The sequence below is a fragment of the Carlito syrichta genome, unplaced genomic scaffold (genome assembly GCF_000164805.1).
Source record: "Carlito syrichta isolate Samal-C Ts95f unplaced genomic scaffold, Tarsius_syrichta-2.0.1 Scaffold91638, whole genome shotgun sequence".
Lineage (NCBI taxonomy): Eukaryota > Metazoa > Chordata > Mammalia > Primates > Tarsiidae > Carlito > Carlito syrichta.
Genome location: NW_007035734.1, coordinates 134,112 through 148,970, shown reverse-complemented (window position 1 = coordinate 148,970; position 14,859 = coordinate 134,112). Strand labels below are relative to the sequence as shown.

General features: G+C 43.0%; 1 protein-coding gene across 6 annotated transcripts in view; it reads right to left on the bottom strand.

The window, feature by feature from the left end:
* Window positions 1–14,859, bottom strand: part of NUSAP1 (nucleolar and spindle associated protein 1) — a 40,101-nt gene that overhangs the window by 17,102 nt on the left and 8,140 nt on the right. For 2 of the 6 annotated variants that reach the window (XM_008059771.2, XM_008059777.2), the window contains exons 2-5: window positions 14,641–14,709; window positions 6,718–6,873; window positions 5,190–5,331; window positions 1,540–1,641 (exon numbers count right to left, since the gene is read on the bottom strand). In XM_008059771.2, the coding sequence (XP_008057962.1) occupies window positions 1,540–1,641; window positions 5,190–5,331; window positions 6,718–6,873; window positions 14,641–14,709 (469 nt within the window). The remainder of the gene's footprint in view (window positions 1–1,539; window positions 1,642–5,189; window positions 5,332–6,717; window positions 6,874–14,640; window positions 14,710–14,859) is intronic. The other 4 variants (XM_021713135.1, XM_008059785.2, XM_008059791.2 and 1 more) reach the window with 3 other exon arrangements.

The following is a 14,859-nucleotide window of genomic DNA, read 5'->3' as shown; positions in this document are numbered from 1 at the left end:
GGCTGTGGTGGCCGGGAGCAGCCACTGCACTCCCGTCTGGGCGACAGAGTGAGACTCCAACTCAAAAAATAAAAATTAAAAAATTATAAACTGGAGGCGGAGACGAGAGGATTGCCTGAGCCCAGGTTTTCGAGACCAGCCTGGGCAGCTTGGCAAGACCTTGTCTCTATAATAAATAAGTTAAAATTAACTAAAAAAAAAAGAATAAAAAGGTAAAACCCATTATTATCTTAAGGGGTATAAGACAGGCCAAAATGGACAGTGGGCAGCAGTTTGCTGACCCCTGCTCTATGCTATTCATTTTTTTTTTTTTTTTTTAGTTAGAGTCTCACTCTGTTGCCCAGACTGGAGCACGGTGGCATGCTCCCGGCCACCACAGCCTCGACCTGCTGGGCTCTGGAGATCCTTCCACCTCAGCCTTACAAGTAGCCGGAACTACAGGTACGCGCTACCATGCCTGGCTAATTTATTTTTGATTTATTGTAGAGATGAGGTCTCGCCAAGTTGCCCGGGTGGGTCTCGAACCCTTGGGCTCAGGCAATTCACGCATCTCGGCCTCCCAAAGTGCTGGGATTACAGGCTGAGCCACCAAGCCCGGCCTATAGCTAGTCTTTTGTTTATTTATTTATTTGAAAGCAGGAGTTTATTAAGAGGACAAAAAAGCTCCCAAGCAGGAGGGGGTCCAAAAGAGGGTTGTCCTGCTCTGTGCTATTGTAATTGAGTATATGAATGTTTATTCCATTTCTAATATGATGACCAGCATTTTAACTACTATAAATATACAACACTCAACATTTATGTGCCAAGCAATGTTCCAACAAACAAGATACAAAAGAAAAATTACATATCCACAAATGGAGCTCCTTAGACTTATGACAAACTTATAGAAGTAGGCATAGTAACAAGTACTTCATAGATATTCATTCATTCATTAATCAGGTATTTATTGAATGCCTGCTACATGCTATTTGTTGTGCTAAGTAATCAGTAGTAGATATATAGATTGGAAAAAAATTCTCAATCTATATATCTACTTGATGAAATAGTCACAATAGTATAATTATTTTCACCTTACATGAAGTGGGTTTATTGAGGATAAGTAGCTCAAGATCTCAAAGTTAGAAAATGAGAGAACTAGAATATAAACCAGTATCTAAGCTTTTTTTTTTTTTTTTTTTTGAGTTGGAGTCTCACTCTGTCGCCCAGACTGGAGTGCAGTGGCCACTCCCAGCCACCGCAGCCTTGACCTGCTGGGCTCTGGTGATCCTTTTGCCTCAGCCTTCCAAGTAGCTGGAACTACAGGTACACGCTACCACGCCCGGCTCATTTTTTTATTTATTGTAGAGATGAGGTCTCACCAAGTTGCCCAGGCAGGCTCAGGCAATCCACTCATCTCAGTCTCCCAAAGGGCAGGATTACAGGCTGAGCCACTGAGCCCGGCTGCATCTAAGCTTTTAGCTGTTCTAGTCCACTGCCTTCCTAGCATCACTCTGAAGTGGGCCAACCATTACTTTATGTTTCTTTGTGTACACAACTTACTTGGAGTAGGGATTGCAGTTCTTTTATTTTTTCCAGCTTTGGAAAACTCATTTGTGCATAGAAGCTTCTTTCTTTCTGAAGGTATCTTTGAATATTCATTACCTAAATCCAAAGATACAGAATAAATGAAGCATTTCAAAAAAGTTCCTATTAAGAAATATCTATAAGTTAACAGAGTATTTTCATATGATGGGCTTTGCCAAAAATGGAACATAAAGCATGCAAAGAATTACTAGGCATTACTAGGATAGCTGATGAAATAAAAGAACTATAGATTAGATTAGCATTCTCACATTTTCTAATCTGGAGATCCTTTACTTTCAAAACTATTAAGGCTTGGCTAGGCGTGGTGGCTCACGTCTATAATCCTAGCACTTTGGGAGGCCGAGGTGAGAGGATTGCTCAAGCCCACGGGTTCAAGACCAGCCTGGGCAACTTGATGAGACCTCATCTCTACAATAAATCAAACAATTAGCTGGGCATGGCAGTGTGTGCCTGTAGTTCCAGCTACTTGGAAAGCTGAGGTGGAAGGATCACCTGAGCCTAGTAGGTCGAGGCTGTGGTAGCTATGAACATGCCACTGTACTCCAGCCTGGGTGATAGAGTGGGACACTGACTCAAACACAAATAGACAAACAAATTATCTGGAAGGCTTGTTAAAAATGGAAGATTCCAGCCAGGCTCGGTGGCTCAGCCTGTAATCTCGCGCCTTTGGGAGGCTGAGGTGAGTGGATTGCCTGAGCCCGTGGGTTCGAGACCTGCCTGGGCAGTGAGACCTCATCTCTACAATAAAAAAAAAAAAAAAAAAATCAGCCGGGCGTGGTAGTGCATGCCTGTAATTCTGGCTACTTGGAAGGCTGAGGTGGAAGGATCGCCAGAGCCTAGCAGGTCGAGGCTGCGGTGGCCCAGACTCCAGTCTGGGCGACAGAGTGAGACTACAACTCAAAAAAAAAAAAAAAAAAAAAAATGGAAGATTCCAGACAGGCTCAGTGGCTCAGCCTGTAATCCCAGCACTTTGGGAGCCCAAGGCGAGTGAATTGCCTAAGCCTACAGGTTCAAGACCAGACTGGGCAACTTGGCAAGACCTCGTCTCTACAATAAAATAAAATAAAATAAAAATTGAAGATTTCCAGGTCTACCTCAGATTGTAATTTTCTAGATTTAATAAGGCACTCAAAGTTCTAGGGAAAATGGGAAGGCTCAGATGAGAAATTCTGCTTTTTACTGCTTGGTAGACACTGGAATGGATCATCCTTTCTCTCAATCTCTTTCCCTTGCCCCGGCAAGCCTCAGGGTCCCAGCAGATTACCAGGGCAAAATTAATACCTATTGCAACTAGCAGGGATTAAATCAGAAAACATCAAGTTCAATTAGGTATGGAAGAACTGAGTTTTCTGTACTTATTGAAATAAACTTTTAGTTGAAAAAGTTTAAGGAAGAGGTTTTAAGGAAGTTAGAGACTAAGAAAGAAATACATTTATCATAGTAAATATGGCTACACAACTTGGAAGGTAGGCTTTGCAGTTCTCTTGTAATTGTCCTGGTTGAGGAGGCAGACAGGTCTTTGTCCCTGTGTTTGAAGTCAGACAGAAGAGCTAATGAGAAAAATGATGGCTTTTATCACAAAGTAGAGATCAACTTCCCTATAGTTTCCACCTACCACTCTGGTTTCTTTCTTTTTCTTTTTTTATTTTGGAGTCAGAATCTCACTCTGTCACCCAGGCTGGAGTGCAGTGGCAGGATTATGGCCATCACAGCCTAGACCTGCAGGGCTCAGGCAATCTTTTGACCCCAGCCTTCCAAGTGGCTAGAACTTTATTCTGGTTTTTCTTTTTTATTTTTGAGTTGGAGTCTCACTCTGTCGCCCAGACTGGAGTGCAGTGGCCATTCCCAGCCACCGCAGCCTTGACTTGCAGGGCTCTGGCGATCCTTCTGCCTCAGCCTTCCAAGTAGCCGGAATTACAGGCATGCACTACCATGCCTGGCTGATTTTTTTTTTTATTTATTGTAGAGATGAGGTCTCGCTGCCCAGGCGGGTCTCAAACCCACGGGCTGAGGCAATCCACTCACCTCAGCCTCCCAAAGGCACGGGATTACAGGCTGAGCCACGGAGCCCGGCTTATAATCTGGTTTCTATACAAAGTTACTAGCTGGGCATGGTGGCTTACACCTGTAATCCTAGCACTTCGGGAGGCTGAGGCAGAAGAACTGCTTGAGCCCAGGAGTCCAAGACCAGCTTGGTCAGTATAGTGAGACCCTGTCTCTGCAGTAATTTCAAAAATTAGTTGGGCTTGGTGATATGTGCCTGTAGTCCCAGCCACTTGGAAGGCTGAGGCAGGAGGATCACTTGAGTCCAGGAGTTTAAGGCTGCAGTGAGCTATGATCACTGCCACTGCATTCGACCTTGGGTGACAGAGCAAGACCTTATCTCTAAAAAAGCAAACATCAAGCCCGGCTCGGTGGCTCAGCCTGTAATCCTGTGACTTTGGGAGGATGAGGTGAGTGGATTGCCTGAGCCCGCGGGTTCGAGACCCGCCTGGTCAGTGAGACCTCATCTCTATAAATCAAAAAATCAGCCGGGCGTGGTAGTGCATGCCTGTAATTCCGGCTACTCGGAAGGTTGAGGCGAAAGGATCGCCGGAGCCCAGCAGGCCAGGCTGCGGTGGCCAGGAGCGGCCACTGCACTCCAGTCTGGGTGACAGAGTGAGACTCCAAGTCAAAAAAAAATTTTTTTAATTAAAAAATAATAAAAAAATAAAAAAGCAAACATCAAAACCAAAGTTACTAAAGATGACCTGACCTGATGGCATTTTATATTTGGATCTACCTTCTGCTTTAATTGTAGAACACCTAGAAGTTCTATAACATGGTGCTATGGGTTGAATTGAAGGCCCCCAAAAGATATGAGGTCCTAACTACTGGTATCTGTGATATGACCTTATTTAGAAATAAGGTCTTTGCAGATATAACCAAGTTAAGATGAGGTCATTTGGGTGGATCCTAATCCAATGTGACTGGAGTTCTTTTAAGAAGACAGATACACAGAATGTCATCTGATGACAGAGGCAGAGACTCGAGCAAAGTAGCTGTAAGCCAAGGAACATCAGGAATCGCCAGCCATTACAAGGTAGGAAGAAGCAAAGAATTCTATACAGAGGCTCTGAGAAAGACTAATTTTGGACTTCTAGCCTCTAGAACTATGAAATAATCCATTCCAGTTGTTCTAAACTACCCAATGTATAGTACTTTGTTATAACAATCCTAGGAAACTCATGTACATGGATACTTCTATATTTTTCTTTCTTTCTTTTTTTTTTTTTTTTTTGAGTTGGAGTTTTACTCTGTCACCCAAGCTGGAGTACAGTGGCACACTCATAGCCACTGCAGCCTCAACCTGCTGGGTTCAGGCAATCCTTCCACTTCAGCCTTCCAGGTAGCTGGAACTACAGGCATGTGCTACCACACCTGGCTATTTTTTCCTTTTTTATTTATTGTAGATACTAGGTCTTGCCATGGTGTCCAGGCTGGTCTCGAACCCATGAGCTCAGACAGTCCTCTCGTCTTTGCCTCCCAAAGTGCTGAGATTACAGGCATGAGCCACCATGCCCGGCCCAATTTTTAAAAGTTACCTAGCATACCATTTATATCACCTTTTCCTGAGGAAACTTCATTCTCAATTTCTTGGCTCTCAGCTGGCAGAGAAGGAACTTTTGTTGTAATGAGATCCCGGTTCTCCGGCTTTTCATGATTCTGGAATTCAGTAGGATCATTTATTTCTATCTCCGAATGATCCTGCCATAAATTTTAAAAGACAATAAGACTTAGATGATAAACAAGAAGTAATCACTGCTTTCCAAAGATAGGTACCAAAAGGAGGGAGAAAAGAGGCTAAAGGCAGAAAAATAGGAGAATGAGTGGATTGGGTCTGTGCCTCACACAGTGTCATGAGAATGTGAATTTGGAAGTAGGAGATACTAGGAAACACTGGAAGGCATAAAATAAATGGCTCAATTAGTTCTTTTAGTGATGATAAAGTAACACTAAGAGACCTAGACAATCTATAGAGCAAGCAATTATGTGGAGCTAGAAAATAAAAAACTAAGACCAGCCAGGCTCAGTGGCTCAGCCTGTAATCCCGCGCTTTGGGAGGCTGAGGTGAGTGGACTGCCTGAGCCTGCAGGTTCGAGACCCGCCTGGGCAACTTGGCCAGACCTCATCTCTACCTTAAATCAAAAAATTAGCCAGGCATAGTAGTGTGCGCCTGTAGTTCCAGCTACTTGGAAGGCTGAGGCGGAAGGATCGCCGGAGCCCAGCAGGTTGAGGCTGTGTGGCCGGGAGCGGCCACTGCACTCCAGTCTGGGAGACAGAGTGAGACTCCAACTCAAAAACAAAAAGAAAAAACTAAGACCATGCTTCATAAAAATTACATTTGAATGAAAGAATAAGATAGAAGAATAAAATCAGAGTCTACTCAAAGCAAGTGAGCGAAGTCCCTTGCTAGTCCTGTGACCACACAACTGAAAGCCTAAGGACAGGGTGGTCACCAGGCCAGGGGCAAGTTAGGAAAGAGAATTTTTAAAAAATCATATTCCATATTGGTTTCTCTTTCCTTCTTATTTACTACACCTCACTTAAATTAACACTTAATGAACACTCATACTTCTCCAACAAATTTTTTTTTTGAGTCGGAGTCTCTGTTGCCCAGGCTGGAGTGCAGTGGCACGCTCATGGCCTTCACAGCCTCGACCTGCTGGGCTCACGTGATCCTTTCTCCTCCACCTTCCAAGTAGCTGGAACTACAGGTGGGTGCCACCACACCTGGTTAATTAATTAATTTATTTATTTATTACTTATTGTAGAGGCAAGGTCTTGCCAAGTTGCACAGGCTGATCTCGAACTCTTGGGCTCAAGCAATCCTCTCACCTCTGCCTCCCAAAGTGCTGGGATTACAGGCGTGAGCTATTGTGCCCAGCCTATCCAACAAATATTTAATGTGTTCTTAGTACTTCATAACTGCTCCCTGGGGGCCAGGCTCTGGGATGTGACGATAAGCAACTAGACTCGGGTCTGGGCTTTCATGGTGCTTACAATACCTGCTATCTCGAGGAAATTTTAAAAGCGAGTGCCCTAAGAATATGCCAACTTTGGCACAGGTGGTGGCATATTTTCAGTTTGTACATTTCCATTCACCTGGAAGTCAGGGTTCCCATGGACCATCTTGCGCTTTCTCCTTGTCTTGGTGACATGGCCAACTGGCTTTCTCTCAACTTGATCTTGACTATTAATCTGTATCTCAGTCTCATCATGAGATAATGGAGAAGTTTGACTTTCATCCTGAAAGGAGAGATATTAATCTCTCATGTCCTATGTATAGAGTTATAATGCTTAGAAAGAACCAGAATTTAGACTGAATAAAAAACATATCATATATGCAAAAGGTAATTTTTAAAAGTCTTTAGCACTAAATTATAAGGAAGGACTTGAGTTGTAGAGCATTTAAGAAGAAATAATCACATTTAACAACTGAGTTAATAAACCAGGCTGGAAAAGCATTCAAAGTTATCCTAGTGTGCATAAATAAGGAAATTATTAAAGGTGCACGAATTTATTGAATACACAATATGTACTAGGCATTGTATGATAAACTAATAACAATTATTACTAATATTACAACTTTACTAGGCTAAGTTCTTACATGGATTTATATCATCTATTTTTCAAAGCCTATGAGACACTGATATTATCTCTAATCCACAGATGGGGAAATTGAATCTCTGAGAGTGCAAAGTAAGTTATAAAAGGTAAAAATAAGGGAGTAAGGTGAGAAGCACTTGAATTACCATAAACTAAAAGCGAAAGCTACAATATAGAAATACTGTGCTCAGGTACAGAACAGTCAAAACAGACCTGCTTACGTAAGAAATCTCTGTATGATAATGGTAGTACTTCAAATTAGTGGGGAAAGGTTGGATTCATTATTCAAGATGCTAAGAAAACTAATATTTTTTATATTTTTGGTGATTGAGAAACTTGGTTTTTCTCTCACATTAAAATGAAATCTGGATGGAGTAAAGATTTAAATATCAAAAGTGAAAATACAAAAGCACTAGAAAAAAAATTGGTGAACATATTATCATAAGTGTGGGGAAGACATTTTTTTCTTTGAGTCAGGGTCTCTGTTGCCAAGACTGGAATGCAGTGTGGCACAATCACAGCTCACCTTAGTCTTGACCTCCCAAGCTCAGGTGATCCTTCCACCTCAGCCTGGTGAGTAACTGGGACTACAGGCAAGCGCCAACATGTCCAGCTAATTTTTTTTATTTTTGTAGAGGCCAGCTCTCACTATGTTGTCCAGGCTAAAGGAAGAAATTCTCTCTCTTTTTTTTTTTTTTGAGTTGGAGTTTAACTCTGTCACCCAGGCTGAAGTATAGTGGCATGTTCATGGCCATCGCAGCTTCAATCTGCTGGGCTCAGGTTATTCTTCTGCCTCAGCCTTCCAAGTAGCTGGAACTACAGGCACATGCCACCATGCCCAGCTAATTTTTTGATTTATTGTAGAGATGAGGTCTCGCCAAGTTGCCCAGGCTGGTCTCAAACCTGTGGTGTCAGACAATCCTCTCACCTCAGCCTCCCAAAGTTCTAGGGTTATAGGCATGAGCCACCGCACCAAGCCGGAAGACATTCTTAAGTCTGTTATCTTACCTAGAAACTATAAAAGAAAGGCTAGATTTGGTCCTGGTGTTTTTGTATTTTGCCCTAAGTAAATTCTAATTTTTTAAAAGAAACTAATATATACATATGGCTACAAAAATGAAATACTAAAGAAGAGATTTTAATGAAAGGCAGGCCAGGCTCGGTGGCTCAGACTGTAATCCCATGCCTTGGGAGGCTGAGGTGAGTAGATTGCCTGAGCCTGCGGGTTCGAGACCCGCCTGGGCAACTTGGTGAGACCTCATCTCTACAATAAATAAATAAAAAACTAGCCAGGCATGGCAGCGTGCGGCTGTAATTCCAGCTACTTGGAAGACTGAGGCGGAAGGCTCGCCGGAGCCCAGCAGGTTGAGGCTGCGGTGACTGGGAGTGGCCACTGCACTCCAGTCTGGGCAACAGAGTGAGACTCCAACTCAAAAATAAAGAAAGAAAGAAAGAAATAATGAAAGGCAGTTGTTTCTCTGTCCACCCTTGCTACTTGTAAGGCTTAAGTTCAGATGGCTACTTGTAGTATCACTTAGTGATTTGTGATGGAATGCTCATTCTTTTTTTTTTTTTTTTGAGTCAGGGTCTCATCCCGTTGCTTAGGCTAGAGTGCAGTGGCACAATCACAGCTCACCACAGCCTCAACTTCCTGAGCTCAGGTAATCTTTCTGCCTTAGACTCATGAGTAGCCGGGAATATAGGCATGTATCACCTTGCCTGGCTAATTTTGTCGTTTGTTTGTAGAGACGAGGTCTTTCTATGTTACCTAGGCTGTTCTCAAACTCCTGGGCTCAAGCAATCCCGATCCTGGCCTCCCAAAGTGCTAGGATACAGGCATGAGGCACCATATCTAGCCTTATTCATATTTTCTTTCATTCTTTTTTTTAGAAAGCAGGATTTATTGAGAGAACAGAATAGCTCCCAGAGCAGGAGGGGACCCGAGAGGGTTGCCCCATATTTTCATAAACTAAAGGTAAAAAACTACAATATAAAAACACTATGGTTAAGTATGAAAACATTCAAAACAGATCTGCTATTTTTCTTTTTTGAGTTGGAGTCTCAGTCTTTTTCCCAAACTGGCCATAATCATGGCTTCCTGCAGTCTTGACCTTTTGGGCTCAGGTGATTCTTCCCTCTAAGGCTCCCAAGTAGTTGAGACTACAGGCATGTGCCACCACACCCAGCTGTTTTTTTTGTAGACGGGAGGTCTTGCTATGTTGCCTAGGCTAGTCTGGATCTCCTAAGCTTTAAGCAATCCTCACACTTCACCCTCACATTTCATCCTCCCACAGTGCTGGGATTATAGGCTTGAGCCACTGCACTCGGCCTCAGTAGATATTTTTAATTTCTGTCATGTGCTAATATTTAGATTATTTGTACTCTCATCTTGCCACCTTCTTCCTAACAGAATTATACCACTTTAATCAGTCTACTTAGTTACCTTTACAGTTTTGAATTTACTTTAAATCTTGTCTCATAATACCAGCAAAACAGATATTAACATCCTTATATGTTCCTACAACTCTTGTACTCCTGTTATATCTCAACTTTATTTCTCATCTATTCATTTTAAGTATCAAAGCTGATAACACTTAAAGTCTGTTACACAACCTTACTTGAATCCCCTGTGCCTTGTTTCCCTAGCTTAATTCTAAGAGTTGATAAATAAATAAGTTATTATAAGGCTTAAAAAAAAAGCTGATGGCAAGGCGCAGTGGCTCACGCCTATAATCCCAGCACTTTGGGAGGCCTGGGAGGCTGAGGTTAGAGGACTGCCTGAGCCCATGGGTTTGAGACCAGCCTGGGCAACTTGGCAAGAACTCATCTCTACAATAAATCAAAAAATTAGCCGGGCGTGATGGCACATGCCTGTAGTTCCAAGTACTTGGAAGGTTGAGGCGGAAGGATCACTTGCACCCAGCAGGCCGAGGCCGTGGTGGCTGTGAGCATGCCACTGCACTCCAGCCTGGGTGACAAAGTGAGACTCCAATTAAAAAAAAAAGTAAAATAAAGAAGCTTAAAAATGAAAGGCCTTAGACAGAAGTGAAATATTAGAGAGGTGGAATAGTTCCAAGTGATGTAAGGTCCAGGATATGCCCAAAGAAGTGGATGGCCAATGAAGAATAGAAACAAAAGTTATGGCTGGGAGTGGTAGCTCACACCTGTAATCCTGTCACTTTGGGAGGTAGAGTTGTTGAAAGGGTTACTTGAGGTCAAGAGTTCAAGACCAGGCTGGGCAAAACAGCCAGACCCCATGTCTATAAAAAATGAAAAAATTTACCAGGCATGGTAGCATACCTGTATTCCTAGCTACTTTGCAGGCTGAGGCTGGAAGATTCCTTGAGCACAGGACTTTGAGGCTCTAGTGAGCTAAGCTCATGTCATTGCACTCTAGCCTGAGTGACAGATTGAAACTTTGTCTCTAAAAGATAAGGAAAGAATAATGGAAAAAAGGAAGGAAGCAAAGAAGGAAGGAGGAAAGGGAGGAAGGGGGACAGAAAGATCACTAGAATTAAGGAACCAGGAGGCCAGGGTAGTAAGAGACATGTAGGTAGACTTCTAAACACACCCAAAATAAGGCCAGACTAAGAGATTGGGAACTCTGGAGAGCAACTAGGATAGAGCAGATGAGAGATTAGATAAGGTAATCACAAACGTCAAAGAGGTCAAGATTTTATTTTTATTTTTTGCCTCTTCAAGATGAGCAGCAGGAGCAGAGATTTTTCAGATGTGAGAAGAAAAATACTATCTGGATCCCACTTTCCAAGATACTGGATAGTCATAGGGGAAGAAAGTAAAAAGAGGATACTCTTTTCACTATACAAGTGATACCCTTGAGTTATACATATTGCTAGAATATAAAGAGACATTTTAGTATTTCTTGTAGAGACAGGGTTTCGCTATGTTGGCCAGGCTGGCCTTGAACTCTTGACTTCAAGTAGTCCACCCACCTTGACTTTACAAAGTGTTGGGATTACAAGCGTGAGCCACCACATGAGGCCAAAAGAAGTATTTCTTTTTTAAAAAATTTTATTCATTTATTTTTGAATTGGAGTCTCACTCTGTCACCTAGTCTGGAGTGTAGTGGAACGCTCACAGCCACCGCCTACCTGCTGGGTTCAGGTGATTCTACCAGCTCAGCCTTCCAAGTAGCTGGAACTACAGGCATGTGCCACTATGCCCGGCTAATTTTTTGATTTATTGTAGAAACGAGGTCTCGCCGAGTTGCCCAGACTGGTCTTTAATCCCTGGGATCAGCCAATCCTTTTATCTAAGCCTCCCAAAATGCTAGGATTACAGGCATGAGACACCATGCCTGGCATCCACCTCAGCCTTCCAAGTAGCTGGAACTACAGGTATGCATCACCATACCCAGCTAATTTTTTTATTTATTGGAGAAGCAAGGTCTGATCAAGTTGCAGATTGGTGTCAAACCCCTGGGCTCAGATAATCCTCTTGCCTCTGCCTTCCAAAGTGCTGGGATTACAGGCGTGAGCCACTATGCCTGGACTCAAAAGACACTTTTCAAGTACCCCTCCCTATATTAGCCCAGTACAAGACAGGTCCTGTAAATGGTTTAAATACCTATCATTATTGTGATTCCCAGAGATGTCTCACTTTAATCCCATGTACCTCAGGTGATGTTAATCTGGGAGTCTGACAATGATCAGGGAGCAGTGTGTTCATTCCTGACTGAACCATGATATACCCTCTAACAGTTTTGTCTGAATCTAATACTAAAGAAGCATTCTGTCCAGATGAATGAGTCTCCAGCACACTTTCAGTCTAACCTACATTCAGAGCTGTTCCAACTCATATATTTAAGGATTCCAGAAGGTCCAGTGTCACCCTTGCTCAATAGTCCACAACTGTGTACTTTCTAGGTGATGATTTTGGGAGCTTGTAAGTCTATTCATCTATTTATCCTAGATAATAGTAATGATCTGTTTGCTGTATAATGTATTTGGACATTGCTGACTTGCTGCAGTATCCTTAAATAAACTTTCTTTGATTTGTCCAGGGGTTACCTACTTCACCTATTTAAACTCTATTAACACTCACTTAAGAATCCTACATCTGACTGAATTTTGACTATCACATTCTGTTCTTTTTTTTTTTTTTTGAGTTGGAGTCTCACTGCCACCCAGGCTGGAGGGCAGCGGCACACTCGTGGCCACTGCAGTCTCGACCTGCTGGGCTCCGGCGATCCTTCCACCTCATCTTCCAAGTAACCAGAACTACTGGTTCACACTACCACACCTGGCTAATTTTTTGATTTATTGTAGAGATGATGTTTCGTCAAGTTGCCCAGGTAGGTCTCAAACCCGCGGGCTCAGGCAGTTCACTCACTTCGGTCTCCCAAAGCGCTGGGGTTACAGGCTGAGCCACCAAGCCTGGCACATCCTGTTCTTATTGAACTTTTTCAAAACTTATTTGAGATGTAGAGCATGAAATATCTACAGATCATTTTTAATTTAACCCATCAATTACTAATTGACATAAAATCTTGATTTCAGAAGGAATTATAATCATGTATCCTTAACCATTGAAACACACACAAAAGGGCAACCCCTTCGGGTCCCCTCCCACTGTGGGAGCTTTTCTGTCCCCTCAATAAATCCTGCTTTCCAAAAAAACACAAAAAACCACACACACACAAAAGAAAAAAGAGTCGGTTGCAGTAGCTCACACCTGTAATCCCAGTCTACCAATACAACCAGTCTTAACAGACACACTGTCTTAAAAAAATAAATAAATAAAATAAAAGATAATTTAGTTAAAATAAAAACTTTTGCCTGATTCCGTGACTCAAGTCAAATCCCAGCACTTTGGGAGGCCAAGGTGAGAGGATTGCTAGAGCCCATGGGTTCGAGACCAGCCTGGGCAATGTGGCGAGACCTAATTTCTTCAATATATCAAAATATTAGCCAGGTATAGTGGCACGTGCCTGTAGTTCCAGCTACTTGGAAGGCTGAGGCAGAAGAATCACTTGAGCCCAACAGGTAGAGGCTGCAGTGGCCAGGAGCATGCCACTGTACTCCAGCCTGGGCAACAGACTGAAACTCCAACTCTAAAGATCTTGTCTTTACAATAAATAAAAAATTAGCCGGGTGTAATAGTGTGCACCTGTAGTTCCAGCCACTTGGAAGGCTGAGGTGGAAGGATTGCTAGAGCACAGTTTGATGCTGGGATGGCTGTGAGCATGCCACTGCACTGCAGCCTGGGCAACAGAGTGAAACTCAAACTCAAAAAAAAAAATCAGTTGGGCATGGTGGCGCATGCCTGTGGTTCCAGCTACTTAGAAGAAGTATCACCTTGAGCCAAGGAGGTCGAGGCTGCAGTGGCTATAAGTGTGCCACTGCACTACAGCCTGGGCAACAGAGCAAGACTCTGACTCAAAAAAAAGTTAAGATTTTCACTTCATATTTATAGTTACCTTCACTGCCAGATACATTAACTGATCTGTCCAAGGATCATTCTTTTTTTTTTTTGAGTTGGAGTCTCACTCTGTCGCCCAGACTGGAGTGCAGTGGCCGCTCCTGGCCACCGCAGCCTCAACCTGCTAAGCTCCAGCGATCCTTCTGCCTCAGTCTTCCAAGTAGCTGGAACTACAGGCAGGCGCTACCATGCCCGGCTAATTTTTTTTTTGATTTATTGTAGAGATGAGGTCTCGCCAAGTTGTCCAGGCGGGTCTCAAACCCACGGGCTCAGGCAATCCACTCGCCTCAGCCTCCCAAAGCATGGGATGATTACAGGCTGAGCCACCGAGTCCAGCCCTATTTCCACTTTAAAGAAAAAGAGTTTCCACCAGGCACAGTGGTTCACACCTGTAATCCCAGCACTTTGGGAGGATTCGAGACCAGCCTGGGGAACTTGGCAAGACCTTGTCTCTATAAAACATAAAAAATTTAGGCATGGTGGCTTATGTCTGTAGTTCCTGCTAATTGGAAGGCTGAGGTGGAAGGATCCCCTGAGTCCAGCAGGTTGAGGCTGTGGTGGCTTTGAGCATGCCACTGCACTCTTGGGTGACAGAATGAGACTCCAACTCAAAAAAAGGAAGAGTTTGAGTTTTCCAAGATTACACAGAAAAAAATGAGAACTGCTACTTAACCTGGGTCCTTCTGACTTCAAGTCCAGTTGCTTCCCTACTCATATCATGCCATCTCTCGTAACATTTGGCAACTAGTACTTATCCTTTGCTTTGTGTAAGAACATCGTATTCAACGGACTACTTGCTGCAAGGCAGTTTCACCATTCATAACAAACAGTTATTGTGAAAAGATTCAGTTCCTGGCACTCTTACCAATAATGATCTCTTTGGTCATATATCATCACTAATTGTGTGTTAATTGCTTATAACTAAATGTGACTGTTTTACTAGTGATGGTGAAAAACATTACTCACCTGATTCTCATTTTCTTTTCCTGCTTCATGTTTAAGGTGGGCTTTCAAGACTTTTAATAACTTGTCTGCCTGTAAAAAAGACCTTACTATTAGAGCCAAGAGTCAAATAAACAAGAAAGATAGATTAAACATTTTGTCATTCTTTTTTTTTTTTGGAGTTGGAGTCTCACTCCGTCGCCCAGACTGGAGTGCAGTGGCCGCTCCCGGCCACCACAGCCT